Source organism: Megascapheus bottae, chromosome 1 (assembly GCF_031878675.1).
Source record: "Megascapheus bottae isolate mThoBot1 chromosome 1, mThoBot2.hap1, whole genome shotgun sequence".
Classification (NCBI taxonomy): Eukaryota; Metazoa; Chordata; class Mammalia; order Rodentia; family Geomyidae; genus Megascapheus; species Megascapheus bottae.
Window position 1 is genome coordinate 34,899,934 of NC_143509.1, and position 19,631 is coordinate 34,919,564.

The window sequence follows — 19,631 nt, forward strand, 5'->3', positions numbered from 1 at the left end:
ACAGCCAGTACTACTTGTACTACTTGTACTTCTTTGTATTCCTGGAGAAGACTGATGCCTGATATTGGTGCAGTCACTGAATGATGATGGATTTTTGTGAATTTTCATATCCAGTCTGGTCCAGAATCATGATTCCCTTCTCTGTAACAGCTTAATCCAACATAAGACCCCACCAAAACAGAGATTCTACAATTTTAATCTCAATGTGCAGCACATGTAATTTTGTTATAGTTTGGAATATAATGTAAATGCTGTCAAAACCAGGACCATTTTATATGAGTCTCTGTATTGATTTCTAGAATTCAAGCTACTATTTTTAAAAGACATTTTATTTTCCCATGAGAAGACACAAACAGTTGCCTCAGAATGTCAGCATCTGAAATATTGACCTCTGACCTTCCCTGAGAGGCCCTGTATCTAAGATAACATGTTCTATTGTTTCATAACTCAAAGTTCTACTTCTACAAAGCATTCAGTCTTGACTAAAAAGTCTCTTTATATGGATGGAATCTATGCCTCGACTAAATATAGGAGCTCAAAAAAATTAAGACCAAGATAAATGATCATAAATTTTGTTCAAGTTACATTATCATGAAAAAAAATTAATTGACTGTGCAACCAAATGCTGGTGGTTCACATGTGTCATTCTACCTACTCAGGAGGCTGAGGTTCGAGGATAATTGTTGAAAGCTAGCCCAGACTGGAATTAACTGTCAAAAGAGCCAGAAGTGAAGCTCAAGTGATTACAGAGTGCTTAACCAAAAGATGCTCAGGGACAGGGTCAAACACTCAGTTCAAATCCCAGGAACAGTGTGTGCATGCACACACACACACACACACACACACACACACACACACACACAAGATTTGTGCATAGTACTGTTTGAAGTCATACACAGGAGCTAACAAAGCTATTGTTTGTATTTTTAATAACATTTTAATGCATAAAGCAAGACATGTCTCTCATTGTGTCATAGCAGCCTTTATTTAAACTTCAAAGATTTTAAGAAATAACCTGCAATGCATTGAAAAATATTACCTTAGGGTGAAAAATCAGGCAAAGTGTTATTATAGATTGTTTTCTCTTAATATTTCTCCCCCACTCCTTGTTTTTTGAGTATGAATTTTGGGTATCATTTCATAAAATAGTTTGAAAAAATCCCTACCTAAAACAAATTGATAAATTAATCATGTCATAGAGGCATACTTTCTTCTTAGTACCTAATTTAATTTTCTTAAAAATGTTAGCAGATATACAAAAACTGAAACCTCTCATTAGATTCTATCAGACCATAATGTAGAAAAGCAAACTCAACAGCAAAAGAAACTAAAGAAATAGTTCACATATATGGATAATAAAACAACACATTGTATAGAATCATGAGTAGATCATTGAAAAAAATAAGCAGAAACATTCAAAAAATCAGTTGTTAATGACAATTAGAACACTTCCTACCAAAAGCCTTGGGATGTGATAAAGATAGTCGTGAAAGAAAAGTTTTATTTATAAACATTTGCACAAAATTATGTATATTTCAAGTAAATATTCTAATGATGTGCCTCAAGTTTCAACACAAGATGTAGCCAAACCATAAATTAGGGAAAATAGTAAATATTAGAGAAGGAACTAATAAAAATAATAATGGTTAGAGAACAAATCAATGAAATAAATAAACTATACAAAGAATAATTGACACAAAGAGTTTCTTCTTTGAAAAAAACAACTAAAACTGGTAAACTAAAATTGATAAATTAGCGATTCTAACCAGAAAGAGGAAAAAGACCTACATAAGTACAATTGGAAATAAAAATGGGCGTATCTCAAAAAAATACCAATGGAATCCAGCAAAAAATGAGACCCTGAGGGAAATATCCTAGGTACTTAGAAGGCTCGAGATCTGAGGATCAAGGTTCAAAGCCAGCTTGGGCACAAAAGGACCTGAGACACTTATCTCCACTTAACCTCTAGAAAACAGGAAGTGGGGCTTGGCTCAAGGGTAGGGTGGTAGCCTTGAGCCCAAGAGCTCAGGGACAGCAACAAGGCCAAGTTCAAGACCCATGATCCACAAAAAAAATTATAGTTAAATATAGTTGAAAATCTAGAATAAATGGATAGATATCCAGATGTCCTTAACCTTGAAAACTGAATTAAGGGAATGTCACTTCATCTCTAATGTCAATGGGACTGAAGAGTAATAAAAAGGCTGCCAATAAAACTTTCTAGGACTCAATCAATTCACTACTGAATTCCTTTTTCTTCTATATATTTTTATAGTAGTTAATAGAAGGGTTACATTATATTCACCAGATAGAAGGTGCATTACTTTACAAACATTGATACCCTTTCTCATGACATGGTCCCCATTTCCCTCCCACCAACCCTCATCTTGTTTTCCCCCCTTGCCTATCCTGTTTCAAATAAGCATATATGTATAATATATCAGGTAACAAGTTGAAAAGATATGAGAGATAACATAGTACATTAAGGACAACAATCACTCATTATATGGCTTTTGTTTCTATATCGTGGGAGTCCTTTCATTTAGTATCATTCTATAAGTCACTATGTATCTAGGTTTTGTTCTTTTGTAACTCTCTGCTAGGAGATCCCGAGGTTTCTACTGATTATGACAAATGAGGGAAACCATTGAGCCTATGTTCCTTTGAGTCTGGTTTACTTCACTTAATATGATTTTTTCTAAGTCTTCTCACTTCCTGACAAAAGGGGCAATGTTCTTTCTGACAGCAGCATAGAATTCCATTGTGTATAAATACCACATCTTGTTAATCCACCCATGAACTGAGGGGCATCTGGGTTGGTTCCATATCTTTGCTATGGTAAATAGTGTTGCAATGAACATCGTTGTGCTAGTGGATTTTGTATGTCCTTGTTTCTGGACAATTGGGTAAATGCCAAGGAGTGGAATTGCTGGGTCATAGGGGAGCTCTATGTTTAGGCTTTTGAGGAACTGCCATACTGCTTTCCATAGTCACTACTGAATTCTACCAGATCTTTAAGAAGAAGTATTGCCATGAAATTGAGAGGGCACCCTACCAAACTCATTATTAAAAGTCAAAATTATAATTATTCTAAAATTGGAATGGAAATAAAAAGAACTATAGACTAGTCTCTTTATTGAACAGACCAAAACTTAATCAATTACATGAAAACAACAAAATTTTTTCTATTTTTGGTGTAAAGGAGATGAACAGAGGGGTTACAGTTACATAAATAAGGTAATGAGTACATTTCTTTTTAAACAGTGATACCCCTCCCTCATTTTCTCTCCCTTAGGCCTCCCTACTCCCTTTCCTCCAAAGTTGCAATGTTCATTTTTAACAGTGTCCAGTGAGAATCATTGTTGCATTAGTTCATTCTTCTGCTCTTTCTGTAATTCCCTTTCACTCCCACAGATCACATAAATTTATATATGACAAAGGGTATAGAAAACAAAAACGGAGAAAAAATAGAAATAATGGCATAGAGGACATAATAAGAAACTCTTGTTTCTAATTCTTTCACTTCCTCCGATAAGCTTAATTAAATATGGTCCTATGTACTTAGCAATTAGTCTATTGTGATGTCCTGCTAAGAATATTTTGGTTGCAACAAATGAAGGAAACCATGCAATCTATGTTTCTTTGAGTTTGGCTTACTTTTCTTAACATAATTTTTTCTGTCTTTTCATTTCCTTATGTATGGGGCAATGTTATTCTTTCTGATGGAAGCATAGAACTCCATTGTGTGTGTATTTATACATATAGATATATACATATATAGAATTCCATTGTGTGTATGTGTGTGAGTGTGTATAAATATATATATATATGTACATGTATAAATAATATATCACATCTTCTTGATCCATTCATCTACTGAGAGAAACTTGGATTGTCCTATATCTCAGCTATGTAGAATAAATCTATACTAAATCTACCAGAACAATGATGGCCTTCTTTGCAATCATTTGTAAATATCAAGGAATGGGATTGCTGGGTTATAGGGGATCACTGTGTTCAATCTTTTGAGAAACCTCCATACTACTTTCCAGAGCAGTTGAAAAGTGAAAACAAAATTTAACAACATATCAGTAAGGTCATATTTTTACACCAGAATCACACTGATTTCATATGACAAATGCAATCTTAGCTCAACATATGTAAATCAATAAATGTAATATAGCATACAAGCAAATTCAAAGATAATCATCTTGATTCATGCAGTAAAAGCCTTTGACAAAATCCAACTTCCTTTTTTGTAAAATCCTCTGAAGAAACTATAAATAGGAATAAATACCTAACTAAATGAGGATATTTCTGTATTATATGTAACCATAAATATCCTTTATATCTCTCATACATACTATATATCTTTTTATATTTATATATTCTTTGTATTTACTTATATGCATAGACAGGTAAATAAATCAATAGATAAATACCTATTAGATCTTTAAGAATATATTTTTCCTATAGTTTAATATATACACTAACACATTAGTGAGACCATCAGAAATCTTTTTGTGAATAGTAAAACATCATTTAAATGACTGAAAAAATTAATCAATAACGAGAACAATTTACTGAAATAATTCCTATTTGAAATGTAAGGAATATTTGTGTAATCATATTTAGATATGAACATAAAAATACAAAAATACATCAAGCTATCAAAGAAATTTCTGTTAAATGCATGCCAAAACTATCTTCAGCAAATGCCAAAGATGATTGCTTTCTAGGCTAAAGACAAAGATCCCTTTTTTGTTGGTAGCCCTTTATCAACAAGAGAAAATCTACAATAACAAAACAACAATAATAATAATAATAATAATATGTGAGAAATATATCATCATTTTTTATTTCTTTTAAATTGACACCATCTTAAAGAAAAAAAGAAAGGTTTATTGTTTTATGCTTTTCATTATTAGAAAACATATAAAATAACTAAATGTGAAACTATTTACAGAAATACCTTCTTTTTTTGTTCACTTAATAAGCCTTACAAAATACTGTTTTTGTTATAATTTTGTGTGGAGGATTTTGTTGTAAATTAAGGGCTACATCTTTCTGCAGCAACAATAACAATAAAAATTGCTTTCATCAAAATGAAGGTGATAAATTTTTAGGCTTAAAAATGTGCAAATCCCAGGGGTAGGGTGATAGCCTTGAATTGAAGAGCTCAGGGACAGTGCCCAGGCCCAAAGTTCAAGCCTCATGACCCACAAAATAGAAATAATAATATTTTGCAAATCTCTGGGGCTGGGAAATTTGGTTTAGTGGTAGAGTGCTTTCCGAGCATGCATGAAGACCTGGGTTAGATTCCTCAGTACCACATACACAGAAAAGGCTGGAAGTGGTGCTGTGGCTCAAGTGGAAGAGTGGTTAGCCATGAGAAAGCCCAAGGACAGTGTCCAGGCCCTGAGTTGAAGCCCCAGGGCTGGTTTAAAAAAAAGAAAGAAAGCAAATCGGAGAATAAGCTGTTCAAGACTCCTCTGAAAATGACTTCATCATACACAAGCAGTGAAGATGTTCAGTGGCTCCTGTAAATGTAGATTACATTCTCAGAAGCTACAGAGATTATCTCTCTTTGTTTTTCTTAATATACGGTTTCTGATTATTTTCACATTTCTTCAAAATACTTAAGGAGCTGCACAAAAATTTTAAACTTAAACTATGATTGATTCTGTTGTCTTAAATTCAATTATTCCACTAATGTAAAACTAAGAAGAAAATTGTTGCGAGGTGCTAATGGCTCATGACAATAATCTCAACTACTCGGGAGGCTGAGATTTGAGGACTGAGAATCAAAGTCAGCCAGGATAATAATGACTATGAGGCTCTTATCTTTAATTAGCAAGCATCCCCTCCACCCCAAAAAAGAAAAACAACAACAACAAAAAAACAAAAAAACAAATCCGGGAATTGGAGCTGTAGCTCAAGTATTAGAGCACAAACAGGTTCAGCACCTAGGCCCTGAGTTGAAGCCCCAGGACCGAAACAAAACAAAACAAAACAAACAAAATATCAAAAAAAAAAAAAAAAAAACTTGCGGAAATCTTACTATTGCCCCTACCATTCAAAATTCAAAATTTTATTTATTATGTAAATTCAGTGAGATGAAACCTAAACCAAGGAATATATTTTTCTTTACAAAAAAGGAACTGATTTTCAAAATGCTTTAGAGATGATTTTGTTATTGAAGAATATATAATATGTCTGAAAATACAGCTTTGTCTTAGAAGTGAAGTATTGAAAAGTGTTTAAAAAGATACATGAAAAACATATATTTCCACAATTCTTATAATACTAACCTCAACTATATAGTATATTGTATGCCAACTAGTATTATAAGTAGTATCTATGCTCTTGCCATTTATAATAGGCAGGCCTTGGCAGAGCACTTTACTTAGTGGCACATTTTTTTTACATTTCTTAATACACTAATAATATGTGTCTAACTTTATATTTGTCAACTTTTGACTAATAGGTTTATTGATTTTACATGTACATAGGCACTCTTGTCAGAGGGGAGAAAGTGGTAGTAACTGATGTACTATAGCCATTCACATACAAATTGCTTCATTTCACCAAATTTCTTTGTCTAAATAAAAAATACATATTTTCAATAATGAAGAATGTATTCTAGCTTCTTCTGGGCCTGTTTCATGTGCATAACCAAAACCTAATAGATTAGTATTATAAACTTTCTCTTGTGTACTTGTTATAAAATTACTCTTTATTTTATTTGATCTTTTAATATGACAGTAAGCAATCATTATGCTGTACAAATGACTGTGATACTCTCTAATCCCTCTGGTGTACATGCAAATACATCAGTCTTCACAATAGTTTAGTTAAGCAGGAAAATATTATGATATTTATTAGTGATTATGGCAGAATGTTTTCACCAAGTGAATCTTGAATGAAAGGATGCAACAATCTAAGCAATCATTTGAATGGTTTCATATTTCATGAATCATAAATTTTATATTCATTATTACTTAGATAAAATGTGGTTTTCATATGAACTTTGGAACATTCATTCAACCCAAAAATGTGCACTGGGAATTGGCCACAATCTGGGAGTTGGCCTCAGAAACTTTCTCTCTAGAAGAAAGAGAGCGGAAAGAGAAAGAGGTTAGGATGGACAGGAAGTTTGGTAAGAGTGTGAAGAAAGTCTTATGGGAGCACACAATATAAAAAGCTTTCTGTAATAAATGACATCTTGGGTAAGCTATCAAACTTTGATGCCTAGATTTATAGTAATTTGAGAAACCAATTATATTGTAAAAAATTAAAGAAATTCCAATGATGAAAATCAATATCAGCAAGAAAAATCAAAGGGTAAAAAATACCTGTTTGTGTATATGTATAATATGTGTATATTAGTGTGTGAGAGAAGCATTTTGTAAATATTTTTCTTTCTATTTCTTTCTTTTCTTCTTACCTTCTCTCTTCCTCCCACCCCGCATCTCCCTGTCATTGTGTGTGTGTGTGGATGGGTGTTTGCTGGGACTTGAGCTCAGTCAGGGCTTGTTCAGTAAGCTGTTTTGTTCAAGGCTAGCACTCAACGATAATTCCACTTTCAGTATTTTGCTGATTAACTGAAGATTAAAGTCTTATAATCTTCAATCCTTAAGTCTCAGATCTCAGCTTCCTGGGTAGCTAGGATTACAGTCATGAACTACTGGTGCCCAGGCATAAATATTTTCATTTTTAAGCCAAACAACATGATGCAGACTCTGTCTAGTTTAGGGTTGTATTGTAGTGAGAAAATAAAGTCTGAGATACATTTACAAGGACAACAGAATGATGAGCCATTTAAGTGTGCTGTACATTTTGGAAAAATAACTGTACATTTAGTGGACTTAAGTGAATAGAGAAACTATTTACATGAGTTATCGAATGGTCAGATTGCTGTCACAGTGGCAGTCTTAAAAAAATAAAACCAGATAATCTGAAATAACATCAAGAGAACAATTTATTTCTTCGAATATGTGTGTATTTTTCATAAAGGAATGGCAAAAATATGTTTAATTTCTCTGTTTTTCCTTGTTATTTGGTTCTTTGGTAAAGGGCAGTATTTATATTTCCAGTCTGTCAGTCTTCGGCAGTTTTAAACTGTAACAATTGAAACCAACCTAGGAAAGACTTCAAAGCAGTTAGTTATTTTAATATTTATTCATAGCTGAAATAAAGTATTATAAACATAATTTTTATCTCTGAATTACAAAAGTTATCTGTAGGGAAAGGACCAAAATGAAACAAAATATCCCTTACTAGTTTTGAAATTGTTATTTATATGCATCATATGAACATACTTGTTACCTATTTTGGGTCTCAGAGAGAACTCTTGATGTGGGATTTGTAGATAGTTTTTCTGCCATTTTTAATTTGCGATAAGGGGTCACACAGAGATTTTATGTCTTTCATCCTCTTATTTTACAGCTTTGCTGCTGTCAGAATTATGAAAATTGTGTTGTAGAAAAATGCACACTATTTAAGCCAGTATGCTTGTAAATCACTTCATAATTTTGTGAAATTATGATTTCTGACTCAGAAGGTTTGGTTGGGGCCTAGGCATCTTCACTTTTTATTAGAATTTCAGTTAATTTATCTCTATTTTGATTCAGGATGGCATGTCTACACACTCACATGCACATGCAAACACACACACTCACACACAGTCATGCACTAACATTTATGTTTTCTTTGCTCTTATAACACTGTATCACTGAATTGACTATGAATAGTTAAAATAAGCTTCATATAAAACCTATTAAATTGAATATTTAGAAGCATTTTCCTTATTTTAATTTTATTCTGAATGCCATCCGCTGGGATTTAGGCTACACGCCTGTAAGCTAATGTACTCTTTACATTTCTGGAAGTCCTTCTGAAAATTGCTTGGTGGTTCCAGAGTCACAGTAATTACATTATCACAGTGAAATGATTTATTTTTACCTATTAATGAGGCAGTAGCCAGAGTCACACTTAGGAGCCCATACATTCATATTCTTCATTATATTATATACGTACCATTGTGTCATTTGCTGAATTAGATAGAATGGATCTGTTTAGATGTTTTTTTTTAATATTTTTATCTATGTTTATATGTGTGTGTGTGTTTCAGTTTGTGTCAGAATTTAAACTAAGAGCTTTATGCACTTGGTTGGATCTTTCAAGTTTGGAGCTTTGCTATTTGAGCAACACCTCTGCCTATAGCTTTTGACTAGTTAAAAGAGGATAAGTGTTTCTCAGATTTGTTTAGCCAAGCTGGCTTTGAACCTCCATCCTCCATGTCTCCTCTTGAGTGGCTATAATTACAGGTGTGAGCCATCAGGGCCTGGCTATTGGATCTTTAGGTTAGAAATGTGTAAAATAAAGAGAGATTTAGCTATCTCTTAAAGCAATGGTTAACAGATAAACCATAAACAGGCTGTGTGGTTAGTGCTAACATCTAAAAATTAAAGAGCTAAAATATCAACTGACTGTTTTTCTATTTTCTGAACATTACATCAAGGCCTAAGGACCACCCAATATTCATATTTTACATAAGTGCTTTTTATAGTTCATAAATGAGCTTTAAAATATAACAGAATAAAAAGGGTATGCATGTTTAGCTTTAGTCAAATGCTTCTAATAATGTAAGAAACTGAAGATATTTTTTCAACTCTTATTCACCAAAGAGAGTATTTTTCCCTTAAAGAAAAATTTTTCAGAGGCCAGGAGCATGGCCTAGTAGTAGAATGCTTGCTTAGCATGCACTAAGCCTTGGGTTCAATTCGTCAGCACCACATACACAGAAAAAGCAGGAAGTGATGTAGTGGCTGAAGTGGTAGAGCACTAGCCTTGAGAAAGCCCAAGACAGTGCCCAGGCCCAGAGTTCAAGCCCAGGACTGGGGAAAACAAAACAAAACTAAAACCTTTTCAGTACAATTTAATCCTAGTGTCATGTAAATCCTGCATTCCGAATCTGTTCTCAAACATGAACTGTTCGTCAAATTTCAATTAAGATGAATGTGAAAAATTAATAAACCACTTACTTCAGATACTTCAAAACTAATGCAAGTCTATTAATCATGTTCAGTCCCCTGAAAATCGAAGATTTGGGTTTGTTCAATTAGGGTTTATGGTTTACTCCTGTTTAACTTTTAAATACATTATTCCTTATGCTTAATAGAGCATTGTAGAGAAGATGAAATGTGGCTATTGATTTCTCTTAAGAGGTAAATACATTTTAGCAATGATTTAACTCATTGAATTTTTTTCATATACAAAAGGTAATTTTCAGACACAGCCAATCAGCGAGTTGATTAGGATAGATGGCTTTTAAAGTCTGTTTAGTATGTCTGCAGGGTCATAGAGTAGTTTCTGGGCAGAAGGGAGAAGACTTACAAATGGTTTTTCAATTGTGTCCCTGTTCCAGTTGTAGGCATGCAGAAAAAGTTCCAAATAATTGATTTTATTTTGTTAATTAATTTTTGATGACATACTGTGCTTCTGACCATATATTAGGCACTGTGTATTAATTTCACAGTTCATTTCTTTAAGGAAATGAGGATTTGAAAGGAAGAAAATGAGCTGGGTGCCAATGGCACATACCTGTAACCATACCTTCTCAGGAAGACCTAAAGATCTTGATTTGATGCTAGCCCAGGCAGCAAAGTCCTTTAGACTCTTATCTCTACTTAGCCAGCAAGAAGCCAGAAGTAGAGCTGTGGCTCCTGTGGTAGAGCACTAGCCTCCAGCAAAAACAACAATAAATAAATAAAGTTTAGCAGGGCGCAGTGGCTTATGCCTGTAATCCTAGCTACTCTGGAGGCTAAGATCTGAGGATCAAGATTCAAAGCCAGCCCAGGCACAAAAGGACCTGAGACTCTTATCTCCAATTAACCTCTAGAAAACAGGAAGTGGGGCTTGAGCTGAAGAGCTCAGGGACAGTGCCCAGGCCTAATTCAAGCCCCATGACCCACAAAAAAATTAATTAATTAATAAAGTTTAGAGTGTGTTGAGGCCCTGAATTCAATCACCTGGGGCTGCACAAAAATGGGGAAGATGCAAGGTGGTAAAAGTGCTTTTGCACAGAGATAAGTTAATTGAAAATGGCAAGGATTTTCAAAAGAAAACTATGTCACACAGTTTCGATTATCAGTGAAGGCTTTATGTACAAGCTGAGATTTGAGTCTGGATTCAAAGGAACCATCTTCTAACATGTGCTTGTTTATGGGGAGAACAAATAATGGTGTTTAAGGAGCAACACAGACAATATAAGTGATAGGGTGTATGCACAGGGTGAGATTTAGTTTTCACATAAGGCTTTGGAAGAATGATGAAGAATGGTAGGAAATAATGTTAGCAATGGAAGGTTTAAGTCTGTAAAGAAGCTAGGAGGGCCAGATAGAGCTAGAGTATTTGAACTGGTGAGAAATAAAACCATCTTAAATAAACAAACAAACAAACAAACAAACAAGTCCCAGTTTTGGCACACACTCAAAAATAGAAGTTTCAATTGCATTGGAAATATATCAGTGCCTAGCGTGTTTCATGGATGACGCAGCTCCAATTCGTGGACATATGACCTATGCTCTAAGGACAAACTCACACTTGATCTAGTGCCCTACAATGGCTATAGTGTAATTCTTTATATTTTTTGAACAAGCAACACCACAATGTCATTTTTCTCTGGGCTCTCCAAATTATGCCTCCGATCACGGTATTCTGATATGAGAATACACAGTGAACTCTGCCTTGGTCAGGAGGTTCTGTCATCTATCCACATAAAGGAGTTATATAAAACCAGCACTATGTTTGTATAATGACACTGAATCTAAGCTTAAATCTTTATTGCTATTTTCTTTCAAAGTTGTGGCTTCTATAGCTGCCACAGGCCTAAGGTAAATACCATTTTTCAGCCTCATAGTTTTCCAGGTGATAAATTAAGAAAGCACTTTAGAAACATTTTCTCATTTATAAGCTAGCTTCTGGAGTCTGGCTAGCAGATCACTGAGTTCTACACCCCCTGCAGGCCTAAGAAATTAAATTCTGAACAAACCTCTAGCAATTATTTCCCCAATAAAATTGTGCAAAAATATAGCACTGTGTTGGAAAATATCAATGGCTAAATCAGACAGAGTCTGTTACGTATTTCCTTTTCTGAATCTCTAAATATATTTAAGCTGATATTTTGTTATTTGCATAAACTAGATTTAGTTCGCTTTTTCCCTGTTCTATACTGGTAATCCCTTGTTAGTTTTTCTCTAACTTCTATTTGTTTAATATTTATCTTTCAAAGTTATTGATGAATACAAGATATTTATTTGCCCAATATTTCTATGTGACTTAATTTATGAAAGTGCCAGCTTTCTCAATTTTTCTTTACCTCTCTTGCCTTCTCATTTGATCACCTTTAATATTTTTATGACCTCTCATTTCCACATACACTAGCAGGAAATTCTTCTTTTCTTCCTACTTTCCTTCCTTCCTTCTTCCTTTCTTCATTTCTTTCTCCCTTTTCCTTACAGGACGGGCCCTGTTTCTTAGTGGTTTTGCTAAAGGATGGCACTGTATCACAGGAGCAAAAGCTCTACTTCCTGCTTTTGGGTGGTTAATTGGAGATAAGAATTTCGTGGACTCACCTCCCTGAGCTGACTTCAAAGCTAGGTCCTCACAGCTCAGCCTCCTGAGTAACTCAGATTATTGGCATGAGCCACTGATACCCGGAATTCTTCTTGTGATATTTGAAAATCAACAATTATATTTTATTTTAAATAACTTATGTTTAAATATTAATATTGTACCATTACGTTTTTCTCCTCAATTTTTTTAGCCCTTCAAAACTGAGTTGTTTCTTTTCATGAATTAATTCTTTTTGTTTTAAAAATTATCTTCATGTATATGTGCAGAGAGAGGTTTTAGGTCAACATGTCAGTTTATGAGTACAAAACATCTTGTTTAATGACTGCCCATCTATCTTTCTTTCCCCATCTGTCCCAACCCCACCCATTCCTTCACATTACATGGCTCCATTTTCACCTCTACACCTTAAGTATTATGACTATGCCCTATGATCTTACCTGTCTCTTCAACGAATTGTTCATTTTTATTATTTTTATTGTAATTAATAGAAGGGTTAGTTATTTTTGCCAGATAGAGGGTGCATTACTTCACACACGTTGATCCCCCTTCTCATGTTTTTGTCCCCATTTCCCTCCCCCTCTCCCCTCATCTTGTTTCCCCCTCTTCCCTTTCCTCTTTCAAATAAACAAATAAATGTAAATACAAGATATCAGATAACAAGGTAAGTTATTGTGAGAATAACCAAGGGACAACAGAAGAGATGAGAAATAACATAGTACATTAAGAACAACAATCACACATTATATGGCTCTTGTTTCCATATCCTGGAGGTCCTTTCATTTGGGAAATAATCATATTAAATGAAGTAAGCCAGACCCAAAGGAACATAGGCTCAATGGTTTCCCTCATTTGTAATAATTAGTACAAACCTTGGACTCTCCTAGCAGAAGATTACAATAGCTCAAAATCTAGATACATAAAGTCATACAAGATGAGGCTAAATGAAAGGAATTGTTTGGGGAAAACTGGACTTCCATATATAGAGGATTGAAACTGGAACCCTTTGTGTCACCCTATACCCATATCAGTTCAAAAGGGATTAAAGACCTCAAAGGAAGACATAAAACCTTGGAACTACTACAGAAAGAAATACCAGAAACTTTGACATAGGTAGAAACTTTCTAAGTAGAGTTTTGAGGTCTCAACAAATAGAAGAGAGAATTGACAAATAGGATTGTATCAAGCTAAAAAGTTTTTGCAGAGTGAAGGACATAATTACTAAGCTAAAAAGACAGCCTACAGAATGACAGATCTTTGCCCACTGATTATCTGTCAAGAGTCTACCACCAGAATATACAAGGAGATCAAGAAACTAAACCCCTAAAGAATCAATAAACCAATTAAGTGGGCAACAGAACTAAATAGAGATTTCTCAGGACAGAGGAATCAGACACAGTGGGACAAAGAGAGAACCAATTCAGCAGTGATGCTTAATAGATACTACATCAGAAATGAACTGCACAACTTGGGGGGACAGGGGCCAGGAGGGGAAAAAGTGGGAGGGAATGAGGGAGGAGGTGACACTGTTCAAAAAAATGTGCTCATTTTCTGACTTACATAACTGTAACCCCTCTGCATGTCACCTTTACAATAAAATTTAATTTAAAAAATGACCAATAAGCACATTGAGAAGTGTTCAAAATCCCTGGTCCTAAAGAAAATTCTGTTTTCTCTATCTAGGAATTCTTCTGATCCTAACTCTGATCTTATGGTCAATATTCTTTGGATATTCAGCAGACATCTTTCTTCCCATTGATATTTTCCCTTCCTGGAGACCATGCTGCTCAGGTCTCTAGACTTGTCACTAGCACCCCTCTTCATATGCAAGGGTACCCAAAGCTGAGGACCTCATAGTAAACAAAGGCAAAATTAAGTTGGTTTGAAATTTTTGTTTTGGGTTAGATTTCTTAACTAATAGGTTTCTACTGTAAGATAAATTGTTCAACTAATATTCCTCCTGATTTTCAGTCTCTTAGACATTGGTGTTAATCTATCCATATTTATGAATTTATCAGCTATTTCCATACTTGAGCAACAAATGAGGAAAACATCTGAACAAACAATGGTAACCTCATCCTTTGTGTAAGAGCCTTCCTTGTGAGCTACATTCTCCCGGTTCACCAGAGTGAGGAGAGAGGAAGATCAAACAGCCACATGAGTTAGACTAAGAGATTCAGAGGGTCAGACTCCTACCATATAGAATTTCGTCAGTGCTTCCTGAAAAGAGCCCATCCTTCACACCTGACTGCAGTAACAGGAGCTACCAATTTCTAAGTCTTTCTGGCTTCCGTGTCTTTACGTGCATTACTTCTTGGCATCTTTGCTCCTCACTTGTTATGTCAGCTACCATTTGGTTGTTGCTTGAACTCAGAGCCTACCACTGTGCTTAGGCTTTTGTAATCAAGACTAGTGCTCTACCACTTGAGCTACAGCTCCTTATATGGCTTTCTTGATGATTAATTCATGGTAAGAGTGTCCCAGGCTTTCCTGTCTGAGTTGGCTTTGTACCATGATCCTTAGATCATATCAGTATTGTCTATTCTCTTATTAATACCCCCCTCCTGCTTTTTAAAATTTCACTTTCTTCTTCTTATTGCTCATTATTGCTCTCACTCCAGGGGTCACTTTTGGTGACCACAGAGGTAAGGCAACTGAACAATCTTCCATCTTTCACTAACATACATATTGTATTTGGATTAAACACAAAGCATACCTAAAAAGTATGAACAAATGAAAACTACTGTTCACAATTTAAGTACTGATTCAAAGAACATTTCTGTGATTAGCTTAAAAAACATTTAGGTTTTTAATTTCTTTTTACCAAGGATTATCTCTTTCTCTCTTCACTGCAGATGGAACCTTTAGACAAAGCTGGCCAAACCTCACTTCCTTGCTAGTGCAGCCCATCTCTGCCTCCCTGGTTGAAAAATTGATCTCTTTGCCAGCAGCAACAACAACAAAGGATCTCTGTACCCCTCTAGAACTTCCACATAAAGGTGAAGTATTTAATCATTTTTGTGTATCTTACAGTTTTTGCAAAGATTGTGATTATTTGATAAAACTCCTCAATGGACATTTTCACTATTATTGGCTTTTGATAAGGGGAACATTTATCAAATCAATGTCTCTCTTAGGGACCTTTTCAGAAAATGATTTTGATTAAATATGAGCGAATAAGGATTAAAAAGGAACAAGACAAAGGCATTCTGAATGATTACAAAGCAAACTAGCTTCAAAAAATAAGGCATTTTGTGCATGCAGGAAAATCAACTTAACACAGCTTCTCAGTTTCAGCTTCAGTGGTCTTGTTACCTGCCAACATCCAGTAAATATCAGACAGCTATGTATAAAGCCTTTTAGTATAAAGCATTAAAGCCTAATTCCTGAAATTGACTTAGAAATCCCTCTGTCTCCACACATCATCACCCAACAGTTTGTCAGGCCTTATTGGACCACATATGATAAAACTAAGGTAGTTAAGCTTCCAGTGGTGGGATGAAAGCCAGTAGCTCTATCTTATTTCTGCCTCCAGCTTTTGCATTAAAGTTCTAAAAAAAAGACTTCATATTGCTGGGTTTACCTCTAGTTGCTATGTATTATCATTTAAGGGCTATGTGGTTTTTGTTTTTTGATTTTCTTCTTTTATCCAGATCTAGGGGCTCAACTAGCTCTGTTTTATCTCTTTTGACAACAAATGCATTTAAAAGATGTTTTGAAGAAATCGTTTTTAAAAAATAAATTTGAATTCCAGGATCTTATAGACATAGTTCCCAATATCCTTCAGAGAGCCTCCTAAACTAATAATCAATAGAATCTATACAACAGTAACAAGTTTATGCTATAAAAGTAAGAACATAGAAGGATTTTAGCAGTCTTGTTTTGCTGTGTTTCTGTCATTTGTTCTGAGCTGAGAAAACTGATCTTGGGTTCTGTGTAAATGTAGACACAGCACAGAAACAAGGAACAAAAGCCCTGGACTCAATGTCTAGATGCAGAATCAAGTTTAATTAATTCATTTTCCATGTGTAATTAGAGCCTCTAATGCATGTCAGCCACAGTTCTGACCTCAGAAGCCCTGCTCACTCATATTGGTTCTCTAGTGGAAGCCCTATGCTTGTCTCTATAGGACAGCTAACACACTTCTCCAGTCATATGGTACACATTTCAATACTTTTCTATACTATAACATGACAGGAGAATTAGCAGATCTCTTCCCTACCAAATAATCATATCAGTTATCATCTCAATAGGCAAATAATGTTGCAGCAAAGCAAAATAATACACCAAGGGTGCATTTCCATGATAAACTGCAAATGTGTGAGATATATGCTAAAACTCATTTACAATTCCAGGGTTAAAGAAGCAATAAATATAGGTATGCTTTCTAATGAATTATTTCTGATTCAATTTTCCCATGAGCCTAGTAGAAATTGTTTTACTAGGAAAACTCAGACATGTGTATTTACGTTTAGGGGAAGAAATTTCATATTGTATGTATACCCATAATGCACTTGGAGCAAATTCAAAGGAGTTTCATTGTGGTATTTCCATACTTTCCTATAAATTATTTTGATCAAATTAATCCCTATTTGCATTTATATTTTATATACCATCAATCCTCCCCATTTCTTTTCAAGAATTTGTTGATATTTACATGTATTTATGCATATATAAATATATACATATACAAATATACGTATATAATGCATAAATATACATATATCAAATATATGTATACTAATTTTTATTTTTCTGACATTGGCTTATCTCACTTAACATGACAATCTCTATTTCCATCCATTTTCCTACAAATATCATAAATTGAAACACCAAGCAAGACATTTAAATTTCTCAAATACTAACTATGTAGTCTGAGTAGCTGGATAAATTGAAACTAATCTTAATATTGCATAATGATAATTTTCCCCAAGTAAAATGGATTATAACACTCATTATCTCTAAGATAATTATCTTGAAATTTCTCAATAAACATGTAAAATAATTAGCTGCTCAAGATGCTATATATATATATATATATATATATATGAAGATAGCACAAGAATAGATATCAAATTAAGTGCTCTTCTTTCCAGCAATAAAACCAATGACTAATTGCTTTTAGTTTACTTCATAGTTTATATATGGAAAGATAATTTAAGGCATATTGTAAATATATCTTGTTCAATTTTGTAAGCATACTTTCTAAGTATTTCCTGAGTTCTAGGAAACAAAGTTTCACTAATGAAGTTCAGAAGTTAGCATATTAAAAACACAGGTGTGAAAAGTACAAATAAAGTAATTATTTATCATACTCATGTAACTATGTACACTGAAGAAGAATTTCCTAAAACACAGCCAATAATGTAATAAATTTTCTCCACTACGTATGCTTTCTGAACATGAAATCTACCCTTTCACTTTTGAAATATTTGATAACATTGCTGAAGAATTCCACACTACAAACAATAGAATGAGATTCTGATACCTACAAGTCTGTGGAATATCACATTAATCATATAACAATTGAAAAATGTCTCAGGTCTGGCCAAACAAGGTGATGAATCAGTTTTTGACCTTTGAAGAGAACCAAAAGTAAACAAGAAAGCATGCACTTCCAAAATCTTTGGTAGTTAGCTGGGACCATAAGAATAGCCTGTAGGTAAATGAATCCAACATGAGAATTACCTGTGTATGTCGGGGGTGGGGGGGTCTTATCTTTAAATAAAACTTTATGTAAAGCTGAATTTAATGTGCTCATATATATGAATCAATACATGGCCTTTTATGTTTCTCCAAATTTGTTTTACAATTATCTTCAACCCAAAGTTATACAAATGATACCATAAAACCATCTACATTCCTACTGGCTTAGGAAAGTAGAGAATGCAAAATTTTATAGAGATCCCAGAAAGGATTAAGACATATGCCTTTAGAATGAAATAAGATGAAACAGAAATGGCTTCTTTCTCCAATAAATATATATGATGTGCTTCGATTAAATAATTATATACTGACTACCAATTCATTTTCTCTTGTCTTTGTAGTCATAAAGATATAATGTGTCAACAGTTATTAACCTGGGTTTTCAAATACAATTTGAATTTGTGGTAAATTTAATAATGCCATAAATACAATGAAATGTAATACTAAAATACCAATTAATATAATTTTTCATGAAAAATATAAATGAGTAAAGTTTAAAAAGAAATATTTTGGTATTTTGATGAATTTATTATTTTGAAAAGATGCTTGCTTATTTGTTGCATAAAATTTAACATTAATGAGAAAACTTTGTGTAAATAGCATGGGATAATATTTATTTTTGTCAGTCTAGGGGCTTGAACTCAGGGCCTGGGCACTGCCCTTGGGCTTTCTTAAGGCTAGCACTCCAGCACTTGAGTCACAGCATCATTTCCAGCTTTTTCTCTGTATGTGGTATCAAGGACCGGAACTCAGGGCCTGTGCATGCTGGGCAAGCACTCTACCACTAGGTCATGCTCACAGCCAGGGCAATATAAAAATGTTATTATTAGGCCAGGAGTTTGGCCTAGTGGTAGAGTGCTTGCTTAGCATGCATGAAGATCTGGGGTTCAATTACTCAGTACCACATACATAAAAAGTCAGAAGTGGTGCTGTGGCTCAAGTGGTAGAGTCCTACCCATGAAAAAATCCAGGGACAATGTTCAGGCCCTGAGCGCATGCCCAGGACTGGCAAAAAAAAAAATATTATTATAATTATTATTGTAATTAGTTATTTTCCTATTCACAATAAAGTTACAATTTTCTTTACTGAAAAGTAGTTTTACTGGAATAAGACATCTCCTTGATAATCACATTTATATCCATAATTATTTCCAATGTATTTTGAATGTTTACCTTTTCAATTTTCTAGTGTACTTACAAAGATTCATCACTAGTAGAGTTTTCAAAGAATGCACTGAAGCCTGTAATCATAGCTACTCCTGGGGCTGAGATCTGAGGATGGAAGTTCA

The 19,631-nt window shown here is 34.2% G+C and overlaps 1 protein-coding gene across 1 annotated transcript in view; it reads left to right on the top strand.

Moving 5' to 3' along the window:
• The window catches only part of Naaladl2 (N-acetylated alpha-linked acidic dipeptidase like 2), an 855,862-nt gene that overhangs the window by 537,039 nt on the left and 299,192 nt on the right, over window positions 1-19,631 (top strand). Inside the window, exon 6 of the mRNA XM_090342362.1 lies at window positions 15,492-15,635. Within this exon, the coding sequence (XP_090198488.1) occupies window positions 15,492-15,635 (144 nt within the window). The remainder of the gene's footprint in view (window positions 1-15,491; window positions 15,636-19,631) is intronic.